The sequence below is a fragment of the Macrotis lagotis genome, chromosome 7 (assembly GCF_037893015.1).
Source record: "Macrotis lagotis isolate mMagLag1 chromosome 7, bilby.v1.9.chrom.fasta, whole genome shotgun sequence".
Taxonomy (NCBI): domain Eukaryota; kingdom Metazoa; phylum Chordata; class Mammalia; order Peramelemorphia; family Peramelidae; genus Macrotis; species Macrotis lagotis.
The window spans coordinates 198,735,236-198,759,918 of record NC_133664.1 but is presented as its reverse complement, the minus strand read 5'-3'; the positions used below and the strand labels follow the sequence as shown (position 1 = coordinate 198,759,918).

The following is a 24,683-nucleotide window of genomic DNA, read 5'->3' as shown; positions in this document are numbered from 1 at the left end:
CTGCCTTATACCTATTGGATTGAGTAATAAGACAGAAGGAGAAAATGGCAAATGTTGGAAGAAATGTAGGGAATTTGAGACATTGATACACTGTTGGAGGAGATGTGAAATGATCCAACAATTCTATGGAACAATTTGGAACCATGCCCAAAGAGCTATAAAACCATGCCTATTGTGGTACAGCTAGGCCTTTATTCCAAAAGATTTGAAATACAGGAAGAAAGGAATCTATATATAGGGTATTTATAGCAGCAATTTTTTGGTAGTCGGGTGCTAGAGTTTGGGGAATGGCTGAATAAATTGTGGTATGTGAGATAAAATGTTATTCTGTTATGGGAAATGATGAACAAGAAGCTCTAGGTAAAAAACTTAATGGGAAAAAGTATCTTATACAAAGTAACAACAATATTGAAGGATAATCAGTTGTGAATGACTTATCTTTTCTTAGCAATGCTGTAACCCAACTCTGAAAGACTTATGATAAAGAAAGCTATCTATCCCAAAGACAGAGCTGATGGTGTCTGAATACAGACTGAAGCATGCTTATTTTTACTTTTTTTGAGGTTTCTCTTTTTTTCCTGGCTATTTTGTGACTATTATAGTAATTTTTTTTCATGACTGCCCATTTTTAACCAACACCAAGTAACTTGCTTTCTCAATGAGGAACAGTGGAGTGGGAGGAAGGAAGATAATTTGGAACTCAAGGTTTTGGAAGTAAATGTTGAAACTTGTTTTTGTATGTAGCTGGAGGAAAAAAAATAATTAAAAAATTCACTTTCATGTAATATAAAAAAATCTCAAAAAAACCAGTTCTTAAACTCTCATGGTTTGCACGTCACCTGCTCCTGACTTCCTCTAGCAAAATAAAAACTGAGGCATTACCTATCCCCTTTTGACCATTGGGAAATGCCCCTTGACTATCAGTGTTCTCCAGGGTTGCCACTTAGGCCCCCCAGAATTGTTGAAGAAAAGACTTCTAGTTCTATTTTCCTTGTTTATTTGCCTTATTACCCCAGTTTAGTTCCTTCAGTTATTGTTACTGACCCCATCCAAATCACTATCATCCTTACCAACTCTCTCTCAACCCACATAAAATGTATAGTTTTTGCCTCTTTTCCTCCATCCTTAAAATATGATCATGAATGAAATCACACTTAATTTATAGTTTTCAGAGATGTAGCCTGAGATTTAATAGTAAAATGTATGCCAGAAACAAGATTATGGTTCCCCAATCATCAACATAGGCCCATATACTAATCCCTGTATTCCTCTTAACCACCTGCTTCTTAAGGAACAAATGTCAAAAACAATAGTGATGATGTTCCCCTCTCCCTGCTCCTGGGGAAGACTGAGACTGGTAGATTGCTTTGAGTTGGGGGGGGGGGGTCTGAAGTTTATTGGATATCAGTACCAACTGAATGTTTGACACCAATATGGTATACCCTAGGGAGTGGAGGATAATCAGGTTCCTTAATAGAAAAAAAAACAGCTCATGTCAAAAACAGCACACAGGTTAAATCTTGAGCAGCCAATGAATTTTAAGCCTAGAAAATAAAGATACCCAGTCCCAATAAAAACAAAGAAACAAAAACCAAATTGGTGAATAAACAAATAAGTGATAAAGGAATAGATAAGTAAACAAATGTATGGATAAATGGATAAATAGGTAGAGAATGAATAGAGAAAGAAAGAAAGAAAGAAAGAAAGAAAGAAAGAAAGAAAGAAAGAAAGAAAGAAAGAAAGAAAGAGAAAGAAAGAAAGGAAGGAAGGAAGGAAGGAAGATTATATATATATATATATATGGAGAGAGAGAGAGAGAGAGAGAGAGAGAGAGAGAGAGAGAGAGAGAGAGAGAGAGAGAGAGAGAGAGATTTGGAGTTGGGGGGGGAGAATTGGAAAGAATCTAGTTGCATTCTCAGTTTCAATCAGTTCATTCCAGATTTGCCAAACATTATAAAAATGGAAGCTGAGAGACTCTGAACTTGGGAGTGCTATTCTTTGGAATCAGGTTTTGACCCTGCTGCTTTTTCTTTCTTTGAACTTGCAAATGAATGTGCTAAATTCCACTGAGATATGATTTCCTATACCTTAATTTGTGTGTTAACACTTTCTGATTAAAAAAATAAAAACAAAACAAAACATCTGTGGGCATTAAAATAACCACCTCCTTTATATATATATATTTGTGCAAATATATCCTTTAAATGCAAATTCCCAGGGGCAGCTAGGTGGCATAATGGATAAAGCACTGGTCCTGGAGTCAGGAGTACCTGAATTCAAATCCACTCTCAGACACTTAATAATTACCTAGCTGTGTGGCCTTGGGCAAGCCACTTAACCACATTTGCCTTGCAAAAAAAAAAAAAAAACCTTAAAAAAATAAATAAATGTAAATTCCCAAACCTCATTTAAGCTTAATCAGCTATGTGAAGACTTGAGTAGAAGGATAGAGAAAGGATCTGTGATTTCATTATTATAATGAAATTCCAGGTGAGGAAACTCCCCTTCCCAACATAGATAAGATTGTCATTTTCCCAACAAATTATATCCTAGAAAGTTGCTTAGAGCACTGAGAGATGAAGTAATTTCCCCAGGGTCACTCTGCCACTCTATATAAGACATAAGCCTTATAGCCTGAAAAGCTAGCTTTGAAGTCAGATCTCTCCCCACTAGGCTACATTGTTAAAGACTTGACTATACTGTATACAAGTCATTTTTTGCTTAGCCATTGTTGTGGGGAAAGAGAGAGGGGGAGAGGGTTAAGGATCATCAGCTAACCTCTAATGAGGATTTAAAAAGTCATTTTGTGGATTATTTAACTGGGGAGGAAGCAATATCATTAGTTCAGAACTCCAGGGCAGACAGCTAACACCAGAGAGAGATTTCTGTATATGTATACTTACTTTGCTATTTAGCCATCACCTCCCCTCTGAAGGAAACAAAGATTCCAAAGTGAGAGATTAAAATCACTAAAGGCAAAGCAACAAACTTTAATGTGAATGAGCAAATTCCCCATATTCACTGCAATCACTGTACATGTAAAAGCATAGAGCAGTTTTTCCCCATAACATGAGGGTCTCTCAGTGACTCCAACAAACATAGGTCTCTTGGTGACTCCATAGCAGGATAAAATTCCTGTTGAACATTGTCTGAGAAGAATCAGTGTTGGTTTTCAGAGCTGTTTGGTGCTGTGTTAAATAGAGTTAAATCAGGGAGAAAGGGATTCCAGACTATGAGAATCTGTTCCCCTGTTTCTTTTCACTTGATCCACTTTGCCTGGTAGATGTTGAATCCTAGAATCACAGGCACCTTGGCAAAAGACTTGTTAAAGTGTGATCTTTAATATACACATTCTGAGCAAAACAAAAGAATATTGTATCTCACAGATTAGTTTTTCTAAACTATATCCTTGTAAGGTCTTTGCTCTGACTCCAAAACCAGGAAGACAAAGAGATTCTTTTTAATCACAAAAATTGATCAATGGTAGAAAAACACTCCCCTCAATAAGATAATGTATTATTTCTGAGGGTAAAAAACAAAGAAAGAAATTTTAAGAAATCTTCCTCCAGCTTTATTAAAATGTGTAGAAAGAAAATAACACCAATTATTTAAGGCTCACAAAAAACACCCAGACTTGCCTTTCTTTACAGAAAGTATTTCAGTTCTAGAGCTAAAACATTGAGTTCACATCACATCCAGACATACACAGACTTGTGGGCATGAGAATTAGGCAAGCTTATGCTGAGAAACAAGTATCTGTATAAAGAAGGTGCTGGTGAAATAGTGGTTCCCAAAAAAGTAGCACAAACTTTCTCCACCCATAAACACACTATATATTTGTAAGGAAAGAGAAAATGTGTCAGAAATATCTGATCTATAGTATAAAAGTTCCTTTCACCTGCCACAAAAAAAATAACTTTTTCCCACCATACTCAAACATACTCAAATAAATAAACTCAAACTTGCAACAAGTATATCTGGGGGTTTACAAAATTCCTAGATTTTGCTTACTGGTTATTGTTTTTTCCAAGGGTTCTTATCTGGGTTTTCCCACTAATGGCTGAAAGTAAGCTGGACTGCAAATACATACAACTTACTGCACTCAGCATTTCAACTGCTTCCTGCGTCATGGAATGCAGTACTTTTTAAAAATAAGTGACCCTTTGGTGTCATGGAAAAAATAAGAAAAGGGGAAAGGGGGAGAAAGAATGAGGAGAAAATCAAGTTAGAGAATAGACTTTGAATACTCAGTGGTACAAAATAGATTTCCACTATCAAGACTCCCCATTCTGTTTCCCCCTCTTACATCCCCACCTGGCTGTTTTGGTCTCTTCTACAGATCTGTCTCCTGGTTTGTATCCAGACAAAGGGCATAGAAGGATTTCCTTATGTCTACATTGCTTTTAACTTTAAGATTACATTTTTCCAGGGGGTAGCTTCCTCTATAGGCCCCTTCCATGTTTTCTGGGATTTTAGTAAAGGATCCTTTGCTCCCACTAGACTTCAGCTGATTTACACTGTCCTGTGTTGAGCCTTGGCCTATGGTGCTGGTCGGTTCTTCTTTGAAGGCTATTCTTTCTTCATTGTAGGTAAACCGATGATAAAAGTAATTGAAGTTGGAGACAATGACAGGCACAGGCAGAGATATGGTGAGGACACCTGCAATGGCACACAAAGATCCCACAATCTTGCCTCCTACCGTCACTGGTCTCATGTCCCCATAGCCCACTGTGGTCATGGTGACCACTGCCCACCAGAAGGCATCTGGGATGCTGGAGAAGTGGGTGTCTTGGTTGTCTGCCTCAACAAAGTAGACAGCGCTGGAGAACAGGACGACTCCGATGAAGAGGAAGAAGATGAGGAGCCCCAACTCCCGCATGGAGGCCTGCAAGGTCTTGCCCAGGATTTGGAGGCCCTTAGAATGGCGGGAGAGTTTGAAGATGCGGAAGACCCTGACCAGGCGGATGACCCTCAGGGTGGAAAAGGACATGGCCTGCTGTCCATTTGAATTGCTGCCTCCTCCTACTCTCCTTGGCTGTTGCTCTGCAAGCTCAGTGGCCAAGGTGATGAAATAAGGAAAGACAGAGACCACATCGATGATGTTCATGATGTTGCGGAAAAATTCAACTTTGCTGGGGCAAGCAAAGAAGCGCACTAGAAGCTCAAAGGTGAACCACACTACACACGTGGTCTCCACAATGAAAAATGGGTCTGCCAGGGTTCTGGATAACATAGGGGACACTGTGGTCCCTGGAGGAAAAAGATAGAGGTCCCTGGCGCCACCTCGACTCGCATTAGCGCTCTGGGGGTGAACTGGAGGCGGTTGGGGCAGTTGGGGATGGTGGAACAGCTCCCGTTCATCCCGGAACTCAGGCAAGGTCTCAAGACAGAAGGTGATGATGGAGATGAGGATGACCAAAACTGAGACAATGGCGATGCACCGGGCTGAGCCAGAGCTCTCTGGGTACTCAAAGATGAGCCAGATCTGTCTCTGGAACTCATTCCGGGGCAGAGGCTTCTCCTCTTCTTTGGCGAAGCCCTCATCCTCCTTGAACCTTTCCATGGCTTGGGCCCCTAGTTGGTAGAAGCGGATCTCATCAGCAAACACTTCCAAAGAGACGTTGACTGGCCTCCGCAGCAGGCCCCCGGACTGGTAGTAGTAGAGAATGCCATCAAAGCTGGGCCGGTTGCGATCGAAGAAATACTCATTGCGCAGGGGGTCAAAGTAATGCAGACGCTTGGCAGGGTCCCCCAAGAGAGTGTCTGGGAACTGAGCCAGGGTGCACAGTTGAGTCTCGAATCGCAGACCTGAGATGTTGATGAGGACACGCTGGTGATGGAGGGCGGACGACCCTAAGGCTTCACCCTCCGACATGCCTAAGGTGGAGCTCGCCTCTGCCTCTTCTTCCCCCTGAGCAGTCGGTTGCTGTCCCACTGCCTCGGAAAGCTCAGGTAAGGGGCGTCCCCCCAGGTCTTCACCTTTCCCACCACAGCCACGTCCGGACCGCCTCGGCGTCTGCCCGGTCGAGGCACCTCCGAACTCTGCCTCCGGTGTGGGGCCGCTGCTTCCCGCAGCCTGCTCTCCTTTCCCGGTGGCCGGGGTGCCTCCGTTCTTCAGGGTGACCAAGGCTATCTCCATGGTCCAGGCCCAGGGGCATGCTGCGCCCCCGCCTCTAGCCTCCTCCTTGCACTCTCGCCCGGTGCCCTCTGCAAGCCTTCTCCTCACCTCCTGCCTGGCCGCCCGAAGCTCTGCCAATGCTCCCTGCTGGGGTTGCCCGAGCGACTCCCAGCGAGTCCTGACGTCAAGAAGCTGCCCTGGCTCTCTGCTTATCTGTGAGCTGGTCGGTTACCAAGCAGCAGACATGCTTCTTTGCAAGCAGATGCAATCTTACATTCTGTGCTCTCCATCAGCAAGGCCCTCAACCGCCACCCCCTGGAGTTCCCTCCACTTCTTTCATTCTCTTCCTTCGCTTTCTCTCGTGCTCCTCCGCGCGACTCCCCCCCCCCCCCGCCCCACCCCCTCCAGTTCCAGCTAGTCCTGCCAGACTGATGGCTTCACATCGCCCCCACCTCCCTCCTTCCCTCCTCTTCCAAAACACCGGGGGCGTCACCCTGCGCGGAGGCGCAGCTGGAGTTGTTGGTTTGGGAGGGTAGGGAGCGAGCAGGCAGAGGGGAGCTCAGGTTGGATACGGGAGAGAGCCAAGGCTCCCCTGGGAAGGAAAATCAGACTAGCTTTGGGGTTTTCTGCTCACCCGGGACTCGGCAATAAACTGGAGAGCCTTGGGCGGGGGAGTGAGTGAGGAGGTGAAAAGATTGAGTTGTTTTCCCATGGAAGAGATAAAAATGATTCTCTCTCTCTCTCTCTCTCTCTCTCTCTCTCTCTCTCTCTCTCTCTCTCTCTCTCTCTCTCTCTCTCTCTCTCTCCCCCTCCTCCTGTGTGTCTGTATTTCTCTTTCTCAGTCTCCGTCTCTTTCATTCTGTCTCTCATCTCTCTATATATCTCTCTGTTTCTCTTGCCCTTGCCCTCTCTATTTGTCTTTCAGCAGGGAAAGGATTGGCAGAGTCCTCAGTTATGGTTCAAATAGTTGAAATGAGCAATAATTTAAAAAATAAAGCAAACCAATGAAGAGACCTTTCAATCTCCCTTATACTTACAGTTCAGAAATTGTGTGCTACCTAACCAGGCTTCACCTCTAATAAAATTCACATCCCAATATATTCTGTCCTGAAGCAGCAACAGATGTACTGCCCTTAGACACATTCATTCAATCTCATATAGCAGAATCAAGGCAATAGCCCCACAACTTTAGTCTCAAGACTAAATCTTACCAAAAGGAGGAGAGGAGGAGAGATCTCAAGAAAGATTGAAATTGCCTGATAAAAGATGATTATTTCTCTTTGGATATTTTACAAGTTCAAAGTACTTAGGACCATACTAACCTACATTTGGTAAATAGGGTCTCTATAAGAGGTAGGTCAGGGAAATTGTAAACTACTTGCCTAGAGATGTTTTAAGAATGAGAAATAAAATCCTGCTTCTCCTTACCAATCCCCACCACAACCGCTCCCAGTTCTGAATTTGTTCAGTTTAAGTTGGGTATCATAGAACTGCCAGCTAAGAGAATAAATAAGATGACCTCTAGAGTTCTTTCCAGCACAGAGAATCAAGGATTTTCAATTCATCCTGGCCCCTTACAGTTTTCAGTAGGTAACAAGAGAAGGAAATTTACAAGAAAATATGTTTGATTGAGAAAGTCAAGTACAGGTAAATAATCTGACTCATTTTAAGTAAACAAAATCATGTGTAAACATATCAATTTAATATACTGCTCTTGGTCAGTCATGTTTGATTTTTTTTTAGGTTTTTACAAGGCAAATGGGGTTAAGTGACTTGCCGAAGGCCACACATCTAGGTAATTATTAAGTATCTGAGGGCAGATTTGAACCCAGGTACTTCTGACTCCAGAGCCAGTGCTTTATCCACTGTGCCACCTAGCTGCCCCATCATGTTTGCTTCTTGGTGACCTCATTTGGTGTTTTTTTTGTCAGAGTTGCAGAAGTGCTTTGCAATTTCCTTCTCCAGATCATTTGGCATATGAGAACCTGAAGTAGAGTTAAGTGACTTGTGCAGGGTCACAAACTAATAGGTATCTGAGACCAAATTTAAGATGAGGCTTCCAAACTCCAGCTCTGGCACTAATCACTATAATAAACTAGCTGTTTTGTAAAGAAATTACTTCAAAGAAAAGGATATTAACATTTAGCTAGCTCTCACCAGTTGTCTTTGGTTTTTGCCACTAGAATGGTTTTGCCACTTTAGGACCTCGGGCAAGACAAAACAGCTCTGAATCATGTATCCCTGAGCAAGAAATAAGTAGTCAACATTAGATGATAACCAAGGTCCCTTTTAAACCTCAATTCTTTTGAAAACTATCATCTCTCCCCAGAAAGTGAATTAGAGATTACCCTGTCAGCATCTTTAAACTTCTCATTCCTTTCTTTAAAGACTTAATATATTGTTCTTGGTGGGATCACCATCTACAAGGAGCAAGGAGCATGACAAGAGAGACTCCAGTGGGAATTACAGGAGAAGCCTGGAAATTTTTTTAATGGGAAACAAGGTTGAAAGGCAAAATTTGCCAATAGTCAGGCCACCACTTCTGCAGAATGAGATGATCTGATGACTATATTTAGAGCCAATTAGGTTCAACCATTTACTGCCTCTATCCCAACTTCCTTACTCGCTTGAGCAAATCTCTAGAATTTCATTTTTGAGGACTTTTACTTGGGCTTAATTCCCAAATCATAGACCACTAAATTCTACCTGTCATTTTTTTGAAACATTTTGATATTTGTTCTCTACAAATTTCAGGTTAATATCAGACTGTTCTTGACTTTCTTCTCTTTGCTTATTATAAATGTTAATATGGAGTGCTCATTTCTCCACAATGTTTCTATCATTTCTACTTTACTAATTTCTTCCAGTTGGGTAGAAATAAAAAAAATATACAAATGTACATACATTTATTCATATACATGTATGTATGGATGGATGGATGTGTGTGTATATATATATATATATGTATATATGTATGTACATATAGGCAAGAGTGAAATGTTTGTGTGTGCTTGTATTCCCACCCCACTCCACCCCCTGTCCTGGAGTCAGGTTTGACTCATCTTCCTTAGTTCAAATCTGGAATCAGACACTTACTAGCTGTATGAATCTGGGCAAGTCATTTAATCCAGTTTGTCTCAGTTTTCTCATCTGTAAAATGAGCTGGAGAAGGAAATGCCAAAAAAAAAAAAACCCCATACGGGGGTCACCAAGATTTGGACACAAATGAACAATAGCTATGATGAAAAGGGATAGCGAGTTCTTCCACAGTTCACACTATATCTGTGGAGAAAGATAGATTTGTGGATGTGTGTTTTATTGATAAACTTTCCCTTTACATCACATTCCTTCCTCTGCCACTTCTAGAATGAGTCCTCTTATGGGACAAAGAGTTTTGCTCTTTGGGGGCAACCGACTAAGCAAAAGAATCCAATATAGTAACTTGTGACAATCGAGCATCCTATCCTAGTTGTACCACCCTGCTCCACCCCAATCCATCCATGTCCCTTCCATGAGGACTGGATCATATGTCATCAGTTGTTCTTTCAGAGAATCACAGCTTTTTCAGTTGCTCATCTTTTTAGTGATCTTTCATTTATATTTTTGTAGTTACAGTCTTTGTTGTTTCCTTAAATTTGCTTTTCTCATTCAGCATCAGTCCATGCAAATCTTTCCATGTTTCCCAGAATTTCTCATATTCACCATTTCTTACAACAGAATAATATTCCATTACAATTCTGTGCCATAGCTTTTTAAAAGTTATACAGTTATTATACAGTCATACAGTCAGTCATCTATTGTTTTTCTAGGTCATTACCATCCAAAAAGTGATGCTATGAATATTTTGGCATATATTGGACTTCTGAATCTGTTTCTGAATTCTTTGGAGATATAAATACAGTTGTAGAATTTTAGGATAAAAGGGTATGGAAGTTTAGAAATTATTTTGCATAATTCTGAATTGAAATTCAGAATCTTTAAATTTTGAATGTATGAATATATTTATGGACACATAAATATATGGACACATGTATTGTTATATATAAATATATTTGTATATATGCAACATTTCCGAGCAATTTTTCCTATACAAGTTCTTGAAAGATATTCAAATTTTTTATAGTCCTGTAATCTTTTGGGATGATTTATTATTCTTAGATTATTTCTTCACATCCTAACTTAAGTTCAAATTGCTGTTTTGAAAAAGCCTTCTGTTTGCTTATAATTTTGATTTTTTAAAAAATTGATCATATTGCTTTTCCTTTTGCCTCTGCATTATTTTTATTTCAGTTCTCATCTGTTGTTACAGACAAGTCTCTTTTGTTCTTTTTGTTCTAAATTGCCTACTCTCTTATTTTGCTGATTTCTTCTTCTACAACTCTAATTTCTGAGTTTTAAAAATACTTTCATTTAATTATTTAATTTCTCTTTAATATTACTGGCTAGGTGGCAGAGTAGATAGAGTGGGGCCTGGAAGTCAATAAGACCTGAGTTTAATTTTTCTTTACACAATTACTAGCTGTATGAATTTGAGCACATCACATAACTTCTGCCTGCCTCATTTTTCTCAACTGTAAAATAGGGATAAAATAAGGTTGTTGTGAGGATAAAATGAATTAATATTGCTTTTATCCTTCCTTCCTTGCTTTTAAACTATTCTGGATTCATTCTGTCATTTAAGAGGACCTCATAGAATTTGTTGTTTTACCTTCATCTTTTGGGGGAGAATTTTGCCAGTTTACTTTCTTTGAGTTATGTGAAGAGATGGTTCTTGTCTTTATTTATTTCTCCTTTGTTGGCTGTTGGCTGTTGTTATCAATTATTCTTCTGATTTTTTATGGTGCTTTTGCTGTAAATATGGTTCTTTTACTACTTCTTTTTCTTTCTGAGAGCTTAAGATAGTCATGCCCCTAAGACAATCCTTTATGCCAGTTCTATAATATCTAGAAGGGTGTATAGGGTATTCAGACAGAAGAAGAATCTCTGATGCTATTGTGAGGGCTGACTGAGCCCTTTTCAGGGCTGCTTACACACCTCTGATGTCCACCTTCACCTAAGAAGCAGTAGTATACACAGCAGTCACACCCCAGTAAACCATCTCAGCTAATGGACTAAAGGAATTTAGGGATAACCACTGGGATGCAAACCCACTATTGACTTGGGAGAGGGTTTACATCAAGCATGTAAAGACTTCCAGTTGAATGGACAGATGAAATCAATTTGTTATAATGCTGTTTTTTTCTAATTTTCATTTTTATTTTATCCCCCTCATTTAACAATTGACAAAGGTCAGTGCATAAAAACATAATCTTTCCTCTAGCTAAATGCCAAATGGCATTTCTTTAAAACATAAATCTCATACTGAGTAGAATTGAATGTGCTTACAAATTTAACCCAAATACACGAATTTATGGAAATTGGAAAAGAAGAATAGCCATTCAACGGCTGCAGAAGCAGGCAGTAGGGAGTTTTTAAACATCAAAGACCCCCAAGATCATCTACTGCATCCTGGTCTTACCACAAGGCTTTGATGATTCTGGAAGAGAAAGGGAGAAAGGGAGACTGATAACTTTATACAACTCTGTCTCACTTAAATCCAATGTACCTGAAGTCAAGATATAAACCATGATGTTATTGGTGTTCTTTAAAATCAAAGGACAAACAGTATAATCTCTAAAGTTCTACCTTCTCTGGGTCACTATGATACTGCTGCTGGAATACTCTGAGAGAGTATCATAGTTGGGCCTATTCTCCACCTTTATCCTCTCCCTCTTGAACATGTTTTCCCTCTTTCTGAAACTGACTTTCTTAATACTTAAGCTGAAGAAATTGGTCATGAAGAGGCTGGAGGAGGCTCCTCTAGGACACCCAAGTGGGAAATGCTCCAAGAAGCCCTTGCAATTGGGTCTTCTTTTTTTTTTTTTTTTTGCAAGGGAATGGGGTTAAGTGATTTGCCCAAGGTCACACAGCTAGATAATTATTGAGGTAGGATTTGCATTCAGTTCCTCCTGACATAGGGTCAGTACTCTATCCACTGTGCCACCTAGCTGCCCCTCAATTGGGGCTTCTGTCCAGTTTTCATTCTCTTCTCCTTGCTATCTTTGTCATTCTGTGCTATATTGAAAAATTTCACAAGCATTTCACTGCTATGTCACTTCTTCCTTAAAATCTTGCTTTCTTCCCCTCCACCATGACCAGGTTCAATATACCTTCATAATTATCATATTTCTTTCTTGTCAGGTCTCAGGGCTACTACTCTGAGCCATGGGCTTCAATTTGTCCTTTAGTTCACCATTAACTTGAAGAGTCAAATGTCTAAAATGGGAACAAGAGATTGAGAGATATAGGACTGCTCTGAATCAGCGTGGTCTTGGGCAATGGGAATCAGGGATAAGAGAAGCAAATGATTCGAGACCTTAGCTTCCCTTGACAGTGGCAAACCTGACACCCTCCCCAACATTTTTGATATGTTAACTCCATGAGGAACACCAAGCTACCTAGGAGAATATAGTCTTGGCAGGAAAAGATATCCAGGGAGAAGTGTCCAGAAAATAGTTGGTGATGTAGAATTTCAACTTGAAAAATTCTAACTGCCTGGAAATATCTGCCTTTTCCCCTCTACCTCATACAATCTTTAGTTCACTTTAACAGTGACTTAGTTACAACCTCATTCAGAAGGACTCTCTAATATTTCCAGTTATTAATGTTATTCGCTCCAAAACTTATTTTGTACTCATTCTATATATTATATGCATATAGTATATATATATATATATATAAAATATGATACATTATATGTTAATATGATGGCATATATTACATATTTTATAATGATAGAATATATGTCAATATTATATATTACATGTACAAGAGATATGTACATGTTTACCTGCATACATATGTGTGTATATTTATCATATAGAACAAAAATTTCTTGAGGAGCAGTCTTGATTTTATACAGTTATATATCATGGGTTGGCATAAGTAATTAAATGGGAAATTGGGGGGAGTTTTGCAGAAGCTGCAGGTGTTGCACAAAGGCCAGAAGATGACACAGAAAAAAAAATTAGAGACTCAGAAATGCATAAAATATATGTACAATATCAACCCAAATTTTACAAATAAGGTACTGTGAACACCCTATAAAAGAAGAATAAAAGAGTCAGACTTCTCTGGTATGAAAGAAAGGATAAAAATCTAACTTGGGTTTTCCAGATCCATATCTCCTTAACCCCTGAAATATGAAAGGAATAATTTTTGTATCCCACAGGAACTAGCATTAGCACTCAATAAATGTTTGTTGAATGAAATTGTCTTGAATTCAAATCCAAATTCCACTATTTAAGTGGCTTAAGTTCATTTATATCTTTGGGTCTCAACTTCTTCACCTGAGTTAAGGAAGGGAAAGGACTTGAATAAGATGTCCTCTCTTGGTGTCTTCCAGTTCTAAGATTCTTTCACTTCCCCATGATTCTCAGAATATCCCCATGAGCTAAGGTTTGAGAAAGACTATACTCTCATAATACCCACATGCAGTGGAAAAATGGACAATGCCCAATTGGGAGCCTAGGAAAAAGTTAGACAGAGTCAGAGAAGGCCTTCTATTCAAAATTTAATTTTAAAAGTCTCCTTTTTAAAAAATAGAGGATCTTTTTTTAAAAGATCTCCTAAGACTTCCAGTTACCTCACAATTCAGTTACCATTATCAAAGAAATATATCATTCAAAAATGTATTAGTACTATGAGTACATATGATTGGGGTTTTTTTTTAGGTTTTTGTAAGACAAATGGGGTTAAGTGGCTTGCCCAAGGACACACAGCTAGGTAATTATTAAGTGTCTGAGACCGGATTTGAACCCAGGTACTCCTGACTCCAGGGCTGGTGCTTTATCCACTACGCCACCTAGCCACCCCAAGTTTACACATGATTGATTGTAATCATGATACTATGACTAATATAGTACTTACCTAAAAAAAAAGATACTTTCTCTTTTCTAAGCCCCTCATCCAGCTTTATTTCCTCTCCCTCTAAAAACAAATTCCATAAAAACTCCATAAAAATATTTAAAGAAAAGAATAACTTTCCCCCCTTAATTCCCCCCTTCCTTTCTAATGTTCTCTTTAATACAGCATTTTAGGAAGTAAATATTAGAAACAATCTTTCTCACTGTGGTTTGATAAAAACAGAGGCAGTAAAGGTAATGGCAAAAAAAATTCTCCCTATATTAATAAGAAGAAGGTAAAAAAAGAGGAAAAAGAAGAAGAGAAGAAGAGAAGGAAAAGAAAGAAGAGAAAAAGAAGATAAGAATGAGGATAGAAAAGGAATGAAAGAGTTGGTTCTTCAACAAGACTGCCAGGCAGATCCTGTTATTTCCTGTTTAGGAGGATTAACTTTGATGGATTAACGGTCTGTTTAGGCCATTCACAAATCAAGCCTCACATCTGGAACTGGGCTTTTCCTTTCTCTCCCTCCCCAGAATCAATTCAGAAGTATTCATTAATGAATTCTGTATATTTATAGTTTCCATTCTTTAGGTTAGGAATGCTAAGTTGACTTCAGTGAGCTCTAGGAAACAGGTGCTGATTTTAAAGCAAGTTGTATATTTTCACCATATTCTCTTTTAGACAGTAATAGTTTCAGATTGAAACTAAAACATAGTAGCCAGGAAGTCTGCTTTTGAGTTTGGATGGCATCTCATGTTTCCATTATCTTTTCTTTCTTCAGGATTCCAATAATTTTCTGAATTTGTGATTAACCTTATATACATATGGATCAAACCTCTTCCACACTCAAGCAGTACTTAATGAGTTGTGGTAGCTAAAAAAATGGCTTAAAATATCCTCATTTGGGTGAAAAAATCTTTCTGAGTTTTGCTAGGTTAATCCTCGAGACAATTCATGGGGTCCGGGACCAAATCCCAAAACTGTTCTAATTGATAGGATCTATTGGTTCTTATAATGTGGTGGTGTTGCCTTCAAAAATCCAGTGTTAACTTGAAGACAAATTCAAGTATGACTATTTGTAAACACACTCTCTCTCTCTCTCTCTCTCTCTCTCTCTCTCTCTCTCTCTCTCTCTCTCTCTCCTCCTCCTCCTCCTCCTCCTCCTCCTCCTCCTCCTCCTTCTCCTCTTTATCTTTATTTTCTCTTAACTTCAATATTTATTTCCTAGTAATATTTGAAAAGCTCATAGCTTTTGAAATAAAAATCAAAGCTCTGATTGTTATTGGCCTCTATTTTATTTTTCCCTCCTTCCCTGTATTTTGTCCTTTCTCCCTTTCCTCTTTCTCTCCCTCTTTTCTCTCTCTCTCATGCTCCCTTCTTTCTTTCTTCTTTCCTTTCTTCTTTCTTCCTTTCCTCTTCCTTTCTTTTTCTTCCTTTCTCTCTTCCTTTCTTATTCTTCCTTCTTCCTTCCCTTCTTCCTTCTTTCCTTCATTTTTATTTGTTTTCTAAGTCTTTGTTCTAAGGATTTCAACATAAAAATTATAATGTCTTTTGATGTTTTCCATTTAGGTATTTGTCACCTTTGTATGAATGAGATCTTTTTTGTTCGTTTTTGTGGTATAATAGGATCAAGTGACTTAGCCAAGGTCACACAGCTAGTGAGTATCAAGTGTCTGAGGCTGAATCTGAACTCAGGTACTCCTGTCTCCAGGGTCGGTGCTCTATCCACTGCACCACCTAACTGCCCCCATGGACGGGACCTTAAATTATACATGCCAAAGTATTTTCTGGCTTTCAGAAATATCTATAATCATGTATGAACAATTGTTGTGTCCAGTACACAGTGCTAGGTCCTAGAAATTTAAAGATAAAATAAGGCATAATATCTCTATTTAAGGAGCTTACAATATAAGCATAGTAAATATATCTATCTCCCTGTGTTCACCACCCCAGAGCCAGGATGTTACATCTTCCCTTCAGGATTCTAAGGCTATCCCTGAGGGGTAAGGTTGTCTTCTATTTAATGCCATTACCTCCCAGCCCTGATTCTGAGTAAAAGTTACAGAATGACTATGGATGATCCAGAATCCTTCCAAGATACTATTCCATTACATGTTTTCATGATTCCTTAATAAATTGGTTCCCCAGTCTCTCCTATAGAAGGCATTGCTTCTGTAGAGAATACTGATACACTCTGTGAGTCTCATAAGGGTTAGGCTTATTGGTTAGTCCCCTATTAATACATAAGGGAGGTAGAAAATATAAATTCCCCTTTCCCTTATGATGATGGAACTGAGCCAACAATAGACGGGCAATGAGGGAGAGAGGATTTAAGGCTTATAATATACAAACAATTATGATGTAAGGTAGATTGCTATAACAACAGAAAAATCCAGGCTAAGTACTTTTAAAAGTTTTGGCATAGGGGGCAGCTAGGTGGTGTAGTGGATAGAGCACTGGCCCTAGAGTCAGGAGTAGATGAGTTCAAATCCAACCTTGGGCATTTATTAATTACCTAGCTGTGGTAAGCTAAAAGGCAAGCAATTTGTCTTGCAAAAAACCCCCTAAAATAAGTTTCAGCCCAAAGAACTTTTATTAACCATAATAGTGAAGATAGGTGAGGACATAATGACAATGGGGGCATATAAGTGATAGTTTAGTTGAAGCCTGGATGTGGATGCCATATGCCTGAGTTCTGGGTCAATTCAGGCTTAGCCTCTCTGAACTTTCATTGACACACTAGTAGGAGATAATAATATTGTTAACAACTTCTTTAGTCAAAGCTGCTCTAAGTAAAATGTAGACCATACCATATTATGTAAATGAAAGTTATTATGATTCCTTGAATTAGAGTAGTATGAGTTAAGCTTGGAAAAAATGTTGAAGCCACATTATTAGAGGGACATGAGTGTCAGGAAAGGTTGTTTATGTCTACTTTATTCAGTGAAAAATGGGGAACTCCCAAAGGTTTTTAAGCAGAGGGATCAAATGAGAAGTAAATCATCTGCATTAGCAAAAAGTTGGCAGTAGTATAATTCAAGAACTATAAGCTAAAAATAAAGAGACCAGTTTGGAGGCTATTATGAACAGATAACTGAGAAATTGATATTGCAATATACAGAGATATAGTCATGGGCAATATGCTGCACAAACTGAATAATTCAAGAAGGCTTTGTCAATATCCTATTCTGAATAAAGCCATAACACCTCCTCTTTTACCGTGATCTATTCTGATGTACCCAAAATACCCCACAATAATTCTAGAAGAATAGAAATGATACTCATTACTCCAGGTGGTTTAATTATAAACATACCTAAAGGTAGAAGGAAAAGAGTCATTCCTCTTGACTATACCCATTTGTGAATCTTTGAAGGTAAATTTGGACCACATCTATTGTCATGTATATTTCTAAGAAAAGGTCTATACTAAGTCAATTTATTTTTTTTTTTGCATTCTTGATTATCATAGGTCATGAATCTGGATAAGTCAGCATCCTCAAAACATGCTTTAGTGCCCTAAAATATTTAGGTTTTCAATATTAAACCAATGGCATCTCTAAGTCTATAATAATAATAATTATGATAATGATAATAATAATAATAATAAATGTATTAACTACATCAGAGAGTTGTTGTGAGCTAAGTGTTCCTAAGTTGTTAAATGTTATATAAATGTGTGTTAATAGGGAAGGAAGGAGGACGGAGCTAAAAGGTATGTTATAGATTTAAAGCAGGAAGGGAGATATTAGAGAGCTATCTTGTCCAATCAACAAGAGATAAGATTGTAATTTCTCTGAATCCAAATTCAATACTCTTTCTATTATGCCATATTTGCTTTAAAGTAACTCTTAACCCTAAACTGTTGCTGCCAGAGTCTTCCCATTCAAAAAAAGGAGGTTCATAATATATTTTACCTTCCTCATATAATACCTCCCTCAAGAATAATGTTGAGTCCTTTTTTTTCAGTCCTGTCCAACTCTTCATGGCCTCATTTGAGGTTTTATTGACAAAGAAAATAGAATGGCTTGCCATTTCCTTTTCCAGTCCATTTTATACATGCATAAACTGAAGGAAACGGGCTAAAGTGCCATGACCAGAGTAACACAGCTAGTGCCTGAGGCTCAATTTGAACTCAGATCTTCCAGACTTCACACCCCATATTCTTCTATCTACCATACCACCTAGCTACCTCTAATAAAGGGAGTGTGCTGTATCCCCCTCACATAAGTTTTGCTAGAGAACCACTGTTAAATTGTCACTGTGAGCATTTACCCCAGAACATATTTCAGAGCAAGATTTGATTTATTCTTTCACTCATTATCTAGATTTAGGAAATAGATATAGAAAATGTTGAAATATGTCCTGTGTACTTTTTCTTCATTTGTTTTGGAGTGGGGATGATCCTATTGTTAAACATTTAGCAGCATACCCCTGTTCTGATGGTATGCCACCTTAATAGTGAGTTCTTTTGAACCCTCAAAGTCTGGGGCATTAAAACCTGATCTCTCATTAATCACTGACATTTCTCTTGAAGAAAAAGACAGCATGATTTCTTCACACAGCAATCATTTGTTTCTCTCAATAAAGACAGTAATCTGGGGAACGGCAATTATCTCTGCAGAATTACCAACCTTGCAGCAAGCATCATCTACAGTCTGAAATTACATAGTATTCATTTGTAGCTATTTTAATGTCTGGCCTCCCCTCCCCTCCCCCACCCCCAACTCTACAGATTTTGATTAATCCTGGATAATAACTTCCTTATTTTTAGCAGGCTGTTGCTGCTACAATATTTGAGGATCATAATAATGATTTCCACAGGTTCAGCTGGAACTCAGCCACCACCCTTTTAATTTTCCTCACCAGACTCGCTTTTGTCTCCACCAACAAAGAGGGATTGGCGGGGACTGGCAGATGCTCCCTTGCTGATTTGGTGAATTGGTTGGCTATTCTCAGTGGACCTGTATTATTCCTACTATGCCAAGGGAATATCAAACACCAATTTGCTGAGGGTGTGTGTACCTGGATGTGTTTGTTGTCTTGGGCTCCTATCCACAGAGCAATACTATGGTGTTCAGGAATGAATGGAATAGTAGATAACGAAGTAATTATTCTGTTGATTGTTAGAATCCCTAGTCACCGTAGTTCATTTCTAAACAATAACTTGTTACCTGAAAAGAAATAGGATTATATAGTGGCAATAGAACTGACTTCAGTCTCAGAAACACCAGGGTTCAAGTCTCCATTCTGGCATGTTACTGGTTCTGAGGCCACCCATTCCAATAGATGGTACAGTGAATAGAGCACTGGCCTTGGATACAGGGGAATGGGAGTTCTAATCTGACCTCAGACACTTAGCACTTTTTAGTTATGTGACCATGGGTAAATCACTTAATTCTGGTTGCCTTTTATCCAGTCATCCTGATTCATATGTGGTCACTGGACCCAGAGAACTCTGGAGGAGAAAGTGAGGCTGATAACTTAGCACAGCCCCGCTCCACCCCACCCCCCCACTCAAATCCAGTTCACATGCTTGTCATAGAATCACCTCCCTGATGTCTTTGTCTTCTTCAAAAATGAAGGCCAAACATTGAGTTCTCAGTAACTAGTTAATTTTCTAGAATTGTAAATTATAAAGTAATTCCAGATCCACCTTGAAAGAGAAAGTTTCTTTACTCAGTGTTCTATACTTTATACTAGTGATTTTAACTAAATCGAAACAGATCCCTGAGTCCACAGATTGAGAACCAATATGATGCATTGTATTTTTTATTTGTTTTGTTAAGCATTTTTCAAATATATTTTAATTGGTTCAGTCCACTCATGAGTTTTTCAGATAGCAGGTGGTCAGATACCTCTATTCATTACCAAAGTAATTTTATATCTAGATCAAAAGAATGAAATAAAAATTATATATGACTTAAAGTCTTACAAACAACCTTCTCTGAATACTTCCTGTGGTAGGGTTAAATTCAACTTTTAAGGTTTGTGATCAAGGCACAAATTCTCAACAAAACTGCAAAGGAGATCAGTTAGAGACTAAGGTTGATGATTTTCATTTGCCATCTCCTTTCCCTATCTGTCCTAAGTGGTGAAAGTATTCCTTTGAGTCTGATGCATCTCTTAGGGCATGGGGAATGTTTCCCTTGGATTTAAAAGTTTACCTTGTTTCTCAAGCTAGTATTGTGGTTGAAGCAGCCAGTTCACTGAATTCAGCTGTGTATTTTATTGTTTGAATTCAACATTGTTTGGAAATGACTGAAAAGAAGAGAGAGACTTAAAATTCTAGATCAGTCAAAATGAAATTCTAGATGAATAAATATAACTTGAAGGGTGTCTTGAGTACTTTTTCTTCTTTTTTTCTGGGGTGGGGGTGGTCCTATTGTTAAACTTTTATTAGCATACCCCTGCTCTGATGGTAAACCACCTTAACCAGTGAGTTCTCCTGAACCCTCAGAATCTGGGGCATTAAACCTGATCTCTCATTAATCACTGACATTTCTCATGAAGAAAAAGACAGCATAATTTCTTTCACACAGCAAAGGAAGGAGTTATTGATTCCATTTTACAGTTTCACAGAACAAAAAATATTTATAGATAGGGATACATGGATATAGATTTATTATACATAAATTATTCACTGGGTTTTTCTGGGTACCAAAACAAATCAGCCACAATTCAGAAAACTAGAGAGCTGGAAGTAAGTCAGGCATCCACCCTTACCTATGTTTTGAAAGCAAAATACTCCCCAGAGGAAAGAAGCTGAAGGAGTAATTGGAGAAAAAGTTATATCCTGGGAGAGGAGTAGCCCTACCTATAAAAAAAGGTGGGGGGGGCGACAAGGTGGGGAGGAAAGAGAGTAAAGAGACTAACAGTTCTGTCTACCTGCTCACTATTCTGTAAATAAACATCAATGTCACTGAAATTTGTCAAGAGATTTTAAAATTTTTCTTTTCTTTAGAGATTTTGAACAATAATCAACTTTTCCATTTACTTTAAAAAAAAATCTTCCTGAATTCACAACACAATGCACTGAAGATACTGTCATTCTGAAAATTACATTAATTTATTTTCTTTTAATTCATTTTCCCCTTGATGTTTTTGAATTTTAGACTGAATTTAACATAACTTCTACTAGTTTTGTGAAGAATTGGTTTTTATCACTTTAGAACTTACAAAGTTCTAAAAGCACTTTTGTTCCTTTTCCCCTTTTTTATGGCCTGATTTTTTTTAAAATTGCTTCTATTTTTAACTTTCTTTTATTTTAGTTTTCTTTCTGTTTCCCATTTTCCTCAGTCCCTGTGGTTATTTCTTTCTATCATACTCAATCTGCTGAATACCTACGATAAATATAAAAGTCTGATTTTTAGTGCTACTAATATTACAATAATTGTGTGTTTACTGAAACTATATGTCTATACTAGTAATTCTGATTTGAATGCTGTGGTTTACTTCTTGTAACAATTGCTTCTAATTGCATACCCATTTCTCAATTAAATGCCAAGTGTCCATTTCTTCACTGTAATTCAATCAATCTATCAATCAATAAAGACCTATTAAGACCTACTGTGTGTCTACTATGGGAATGCAGAAAATTGGCAAAAGAGATCCCTGTCTTCAAGGAACTCACAATCTAATTGGGGAGAGAACATGCAAACAAATATATACAAACAACCTATATGCAGGATAAATAGGAAATAACAAATAGAAGGCACTAGAGTTAAGATGAGTTGGAAAAGACTTCATGTAAAAGATGAGAATTTAGTCAGAGAAAGACAGGGCAGTGGATAGAGCACTGGGCCTGGAGTCACGAGGACCTGAGTTCAAATCCAAACTCAGACACTTAAAAAAATTACCTAGCTGTGTGACCTTGGGCAAGTCACTTAACCCCACTGCCTTGCAAAAAAAAATAAAGACAGACAGATATGGCAGTTGGCAGTAAGCAGAAGGCAGAGTTGAGGAGAGAAAGCATTTAGACATGGGGCAAAAAAACAGAGAAAATGCCAGAAACATGAGTGATTAAGGTTTAGAGTAACAACTATTTCTTTTGTTTTTAAGTACGACTATTTCTTCAATACTATCATGATCCATGTATATTCTATGGCATATGGTAGATGTTGTCATGCTAAGGATATTGAAATTCATAGGAGTCTTGTAATAATATGCATGAATCCTGGGTTTAAATATCATGACTTCATGAGAATATTCAAAGAAATGGTCTAGGAGTTGGGGAAATGCTTCCTACCAAGTTAGGATAAGACAGAACACTAAAAAATTTTTCCGTGAATTGTCTAATCTATTTGATTACTCAAGAATTACTGAAAAAATTATATTAGGAGAAAAGATCTGAGGATTGACTTATAAATCCTCTGAAATGAGAATTCTGCAGGGAGTTTGCTCTCTTCATGCGCAAAGGGGGAAATTCAGCAAGTGAATGGAAAAACATATTTAGAACATAATCAGAATAGCATTAGAAGACTCATATACAAATTAAATTGAGTATAGATTATTATCAAAGACAGATCTCCTGAGGGAGAAGCAATATCTCTATCTGAAGAGAGGTAGTATTACCATTAGAACATTCAAAGGTCTATTTCCCTTCATCAGTAGTGGTAGACCTGTCTATGATTGAGGACTACACCTCTTGTATTGATAGGGGAATGCCACTTGTTTGAAGGATAAAAAGCTAGAAAATATGTATTAAAAGAGAAGTTATCTTTGAGGGTTGGATTGAAGTTGGTTCCTTACTCCTGGAATAGGAAAGAAAGGTATTGCCCATGTAATAATTTTGGTTAGGTATATTTCTGCAAAGGGACATGATAAATGTAACTAGTAACCTTCTAGTACAGAATCATGTTTTTCTGGTACAGTCCTGTGAGAGGCTTGAATCATTCCTGTGACAGAAGCACTGTAAGTCTGAAATATAAGACTAAAGGTGAGAATCATAGTTAGATCATCTTAATAGAGAAGAAGCTGGTACAGGCCCTGGAAGGTGAAGAACCTAATTTACACAATAGAATTTAGGGCATATTATTGTCACTTTATTAAGAACTAGGTTTTGATTGTTGTCACTTTATGTCCTTGATTAGACATTAATGATTGAAGAAAGACTGAAATAGGAGGACAAGAAAGGCTAATTTTTAAAACCTTTGAAGCCTTTGGGAGATCATGAAACAAATAAGTGTGAATGGATTTACAAGGATAGTTGCTTCACCCAGGTATTGATGTTGGCCTATAAGGATCCAGATAAATCTTGTCTTCCACACAGTGCCAACATGGAAATTTTGGGAGTTGTGTTGTTCTAAGCCATTGGTGGTCATCAGAAATCTGTTTACCAGCTGGTGAACCACAAACAAATAGATCTTGGCTTTGCAGTAGGTTATTACTGCAAAGCTTAAATATTGAAGTTACAAGGGTGTATTATTAACTGTGTATATTCTGGAATATTCTGGAAAGTGTTAAGTTAGATGGTGCAACCCAGAGGTAGGTAGCGATGTTATTCACTATGAATTTAGCATTTACTACTTGGACAGGGAATATTAATGTCTCTGTTCCAAATGCCCTGTTCCAGATGTCCTGTTCCAAAATTCATGTGACATTAAAATGTGTCTTATGGTTACACCTTAGGAAGGAGTGAAAACTGTATGTGATGTCCAAAGAGCCAAAAGACAATACAGTTGGGAGAATTTTGGACTTTCACCAGACAGCACCAGAAGGATATGTGATCCATGCTTTGCTGTTCTTAGGGTGATTAAGAAGATATATCAAGGGACAATCAGAGGCCAGGGAGATCATGGAGACAATTTTATTGCCTTTTAAGAGAAATGAATTCCTTGGAGGAGAGGAGAGGGGAGAGAGAGAGAGAGAGAGAGAGAGAGAGAGAGAGAGAGAGAGAGAGAGAGAGAGAGAGAGAGAGAGAGAGAGATGTGGGGTAAACTTTGGTATATATTAGTTCTATCACAACTGTTGATCAGGGATGCTAATGAGGAAACCATCTTCAGGTTTGTATGAAGTGACCCCTGAAGTACCTTCCACTCTGAGTTTTTGTGATAAGGAAGAATATTTTGTGCCAAGGAGAAGTAGCATGTTGTAGTATTAAAAAAATCATTGAAAAATAGAGTCAAATCCTTTACTTTTGAATTCTCTCCACCACTTTTATTATGAAATCTTCATTAGCCTCAACAATTTTTTATCTTCATCTATAAAATCACTATAATAATACTTGTACCAGCTACCTCACTGGGTTAGAGTGAAGAAAGAGGTCATAATTATAAAGTGCTATATTAATATGAGATATTATTGTTACTTTTATATTATGTAGTCTTAGGAAAGTCATTTCCTTTTTGCATTGTTTTGTTTTTTTCACAAACAAAAGATTGTCACAAAACTTGGGTTAATATTAGCCATTTACTTAGTAATGACTAATTCTTTCCAAATCCTAACTTAAAGAGAGGACAGACAGGTCTCAAGTTCTACTTGTCTCCAAGGAATATGATAGCCTTTTCTTAGGTGCTGTCTCAAAATAAGCAAGTTTCCCAAAACACTGAAATGAGGGAGTATAGAGAAAATCAGAGATTATATATTCATATCCTGTGTAACCTGGAGGAAAGTCTTCCTGACC

General features: G+C 38.1%; 1 protein-coding gene across 1 annotated transcript; it reads right to left on the bottom strand.

Annotated features, from left to right (window-relative positions):
• Positions 1 to 2,966: 2,966 nt before the first annotated feature.
• Positions 2,967 to 6,478, bottom strand: KCNA5 (potassium voltage-gated channel subfamily A member 5). The gene has a single exon (XM_074194419.1). It carries the CDS (start codon positions 6,137 to 6,139, stop codon positions 4,334 to 4,336), a length of 1,806 nt encoding a protein of 601 aa, XP_074050520.1. The 5' UTR covers positions 6,140 to 6,478; the 3' UTR covers positions 2,967 to 4,333.
• Positions 6,479 to 24,683: the final 18,205 nt, after the last annotated feature.

Coding starts and splice junctions, on each gene's coding strand:
- KCNA5 (XM_074194419.1), bottom strand. CDS start 6,139: ATGGAGATAGCCTTGGTCACCCTGAAGAACGGAGGCACCCCGGCCACC.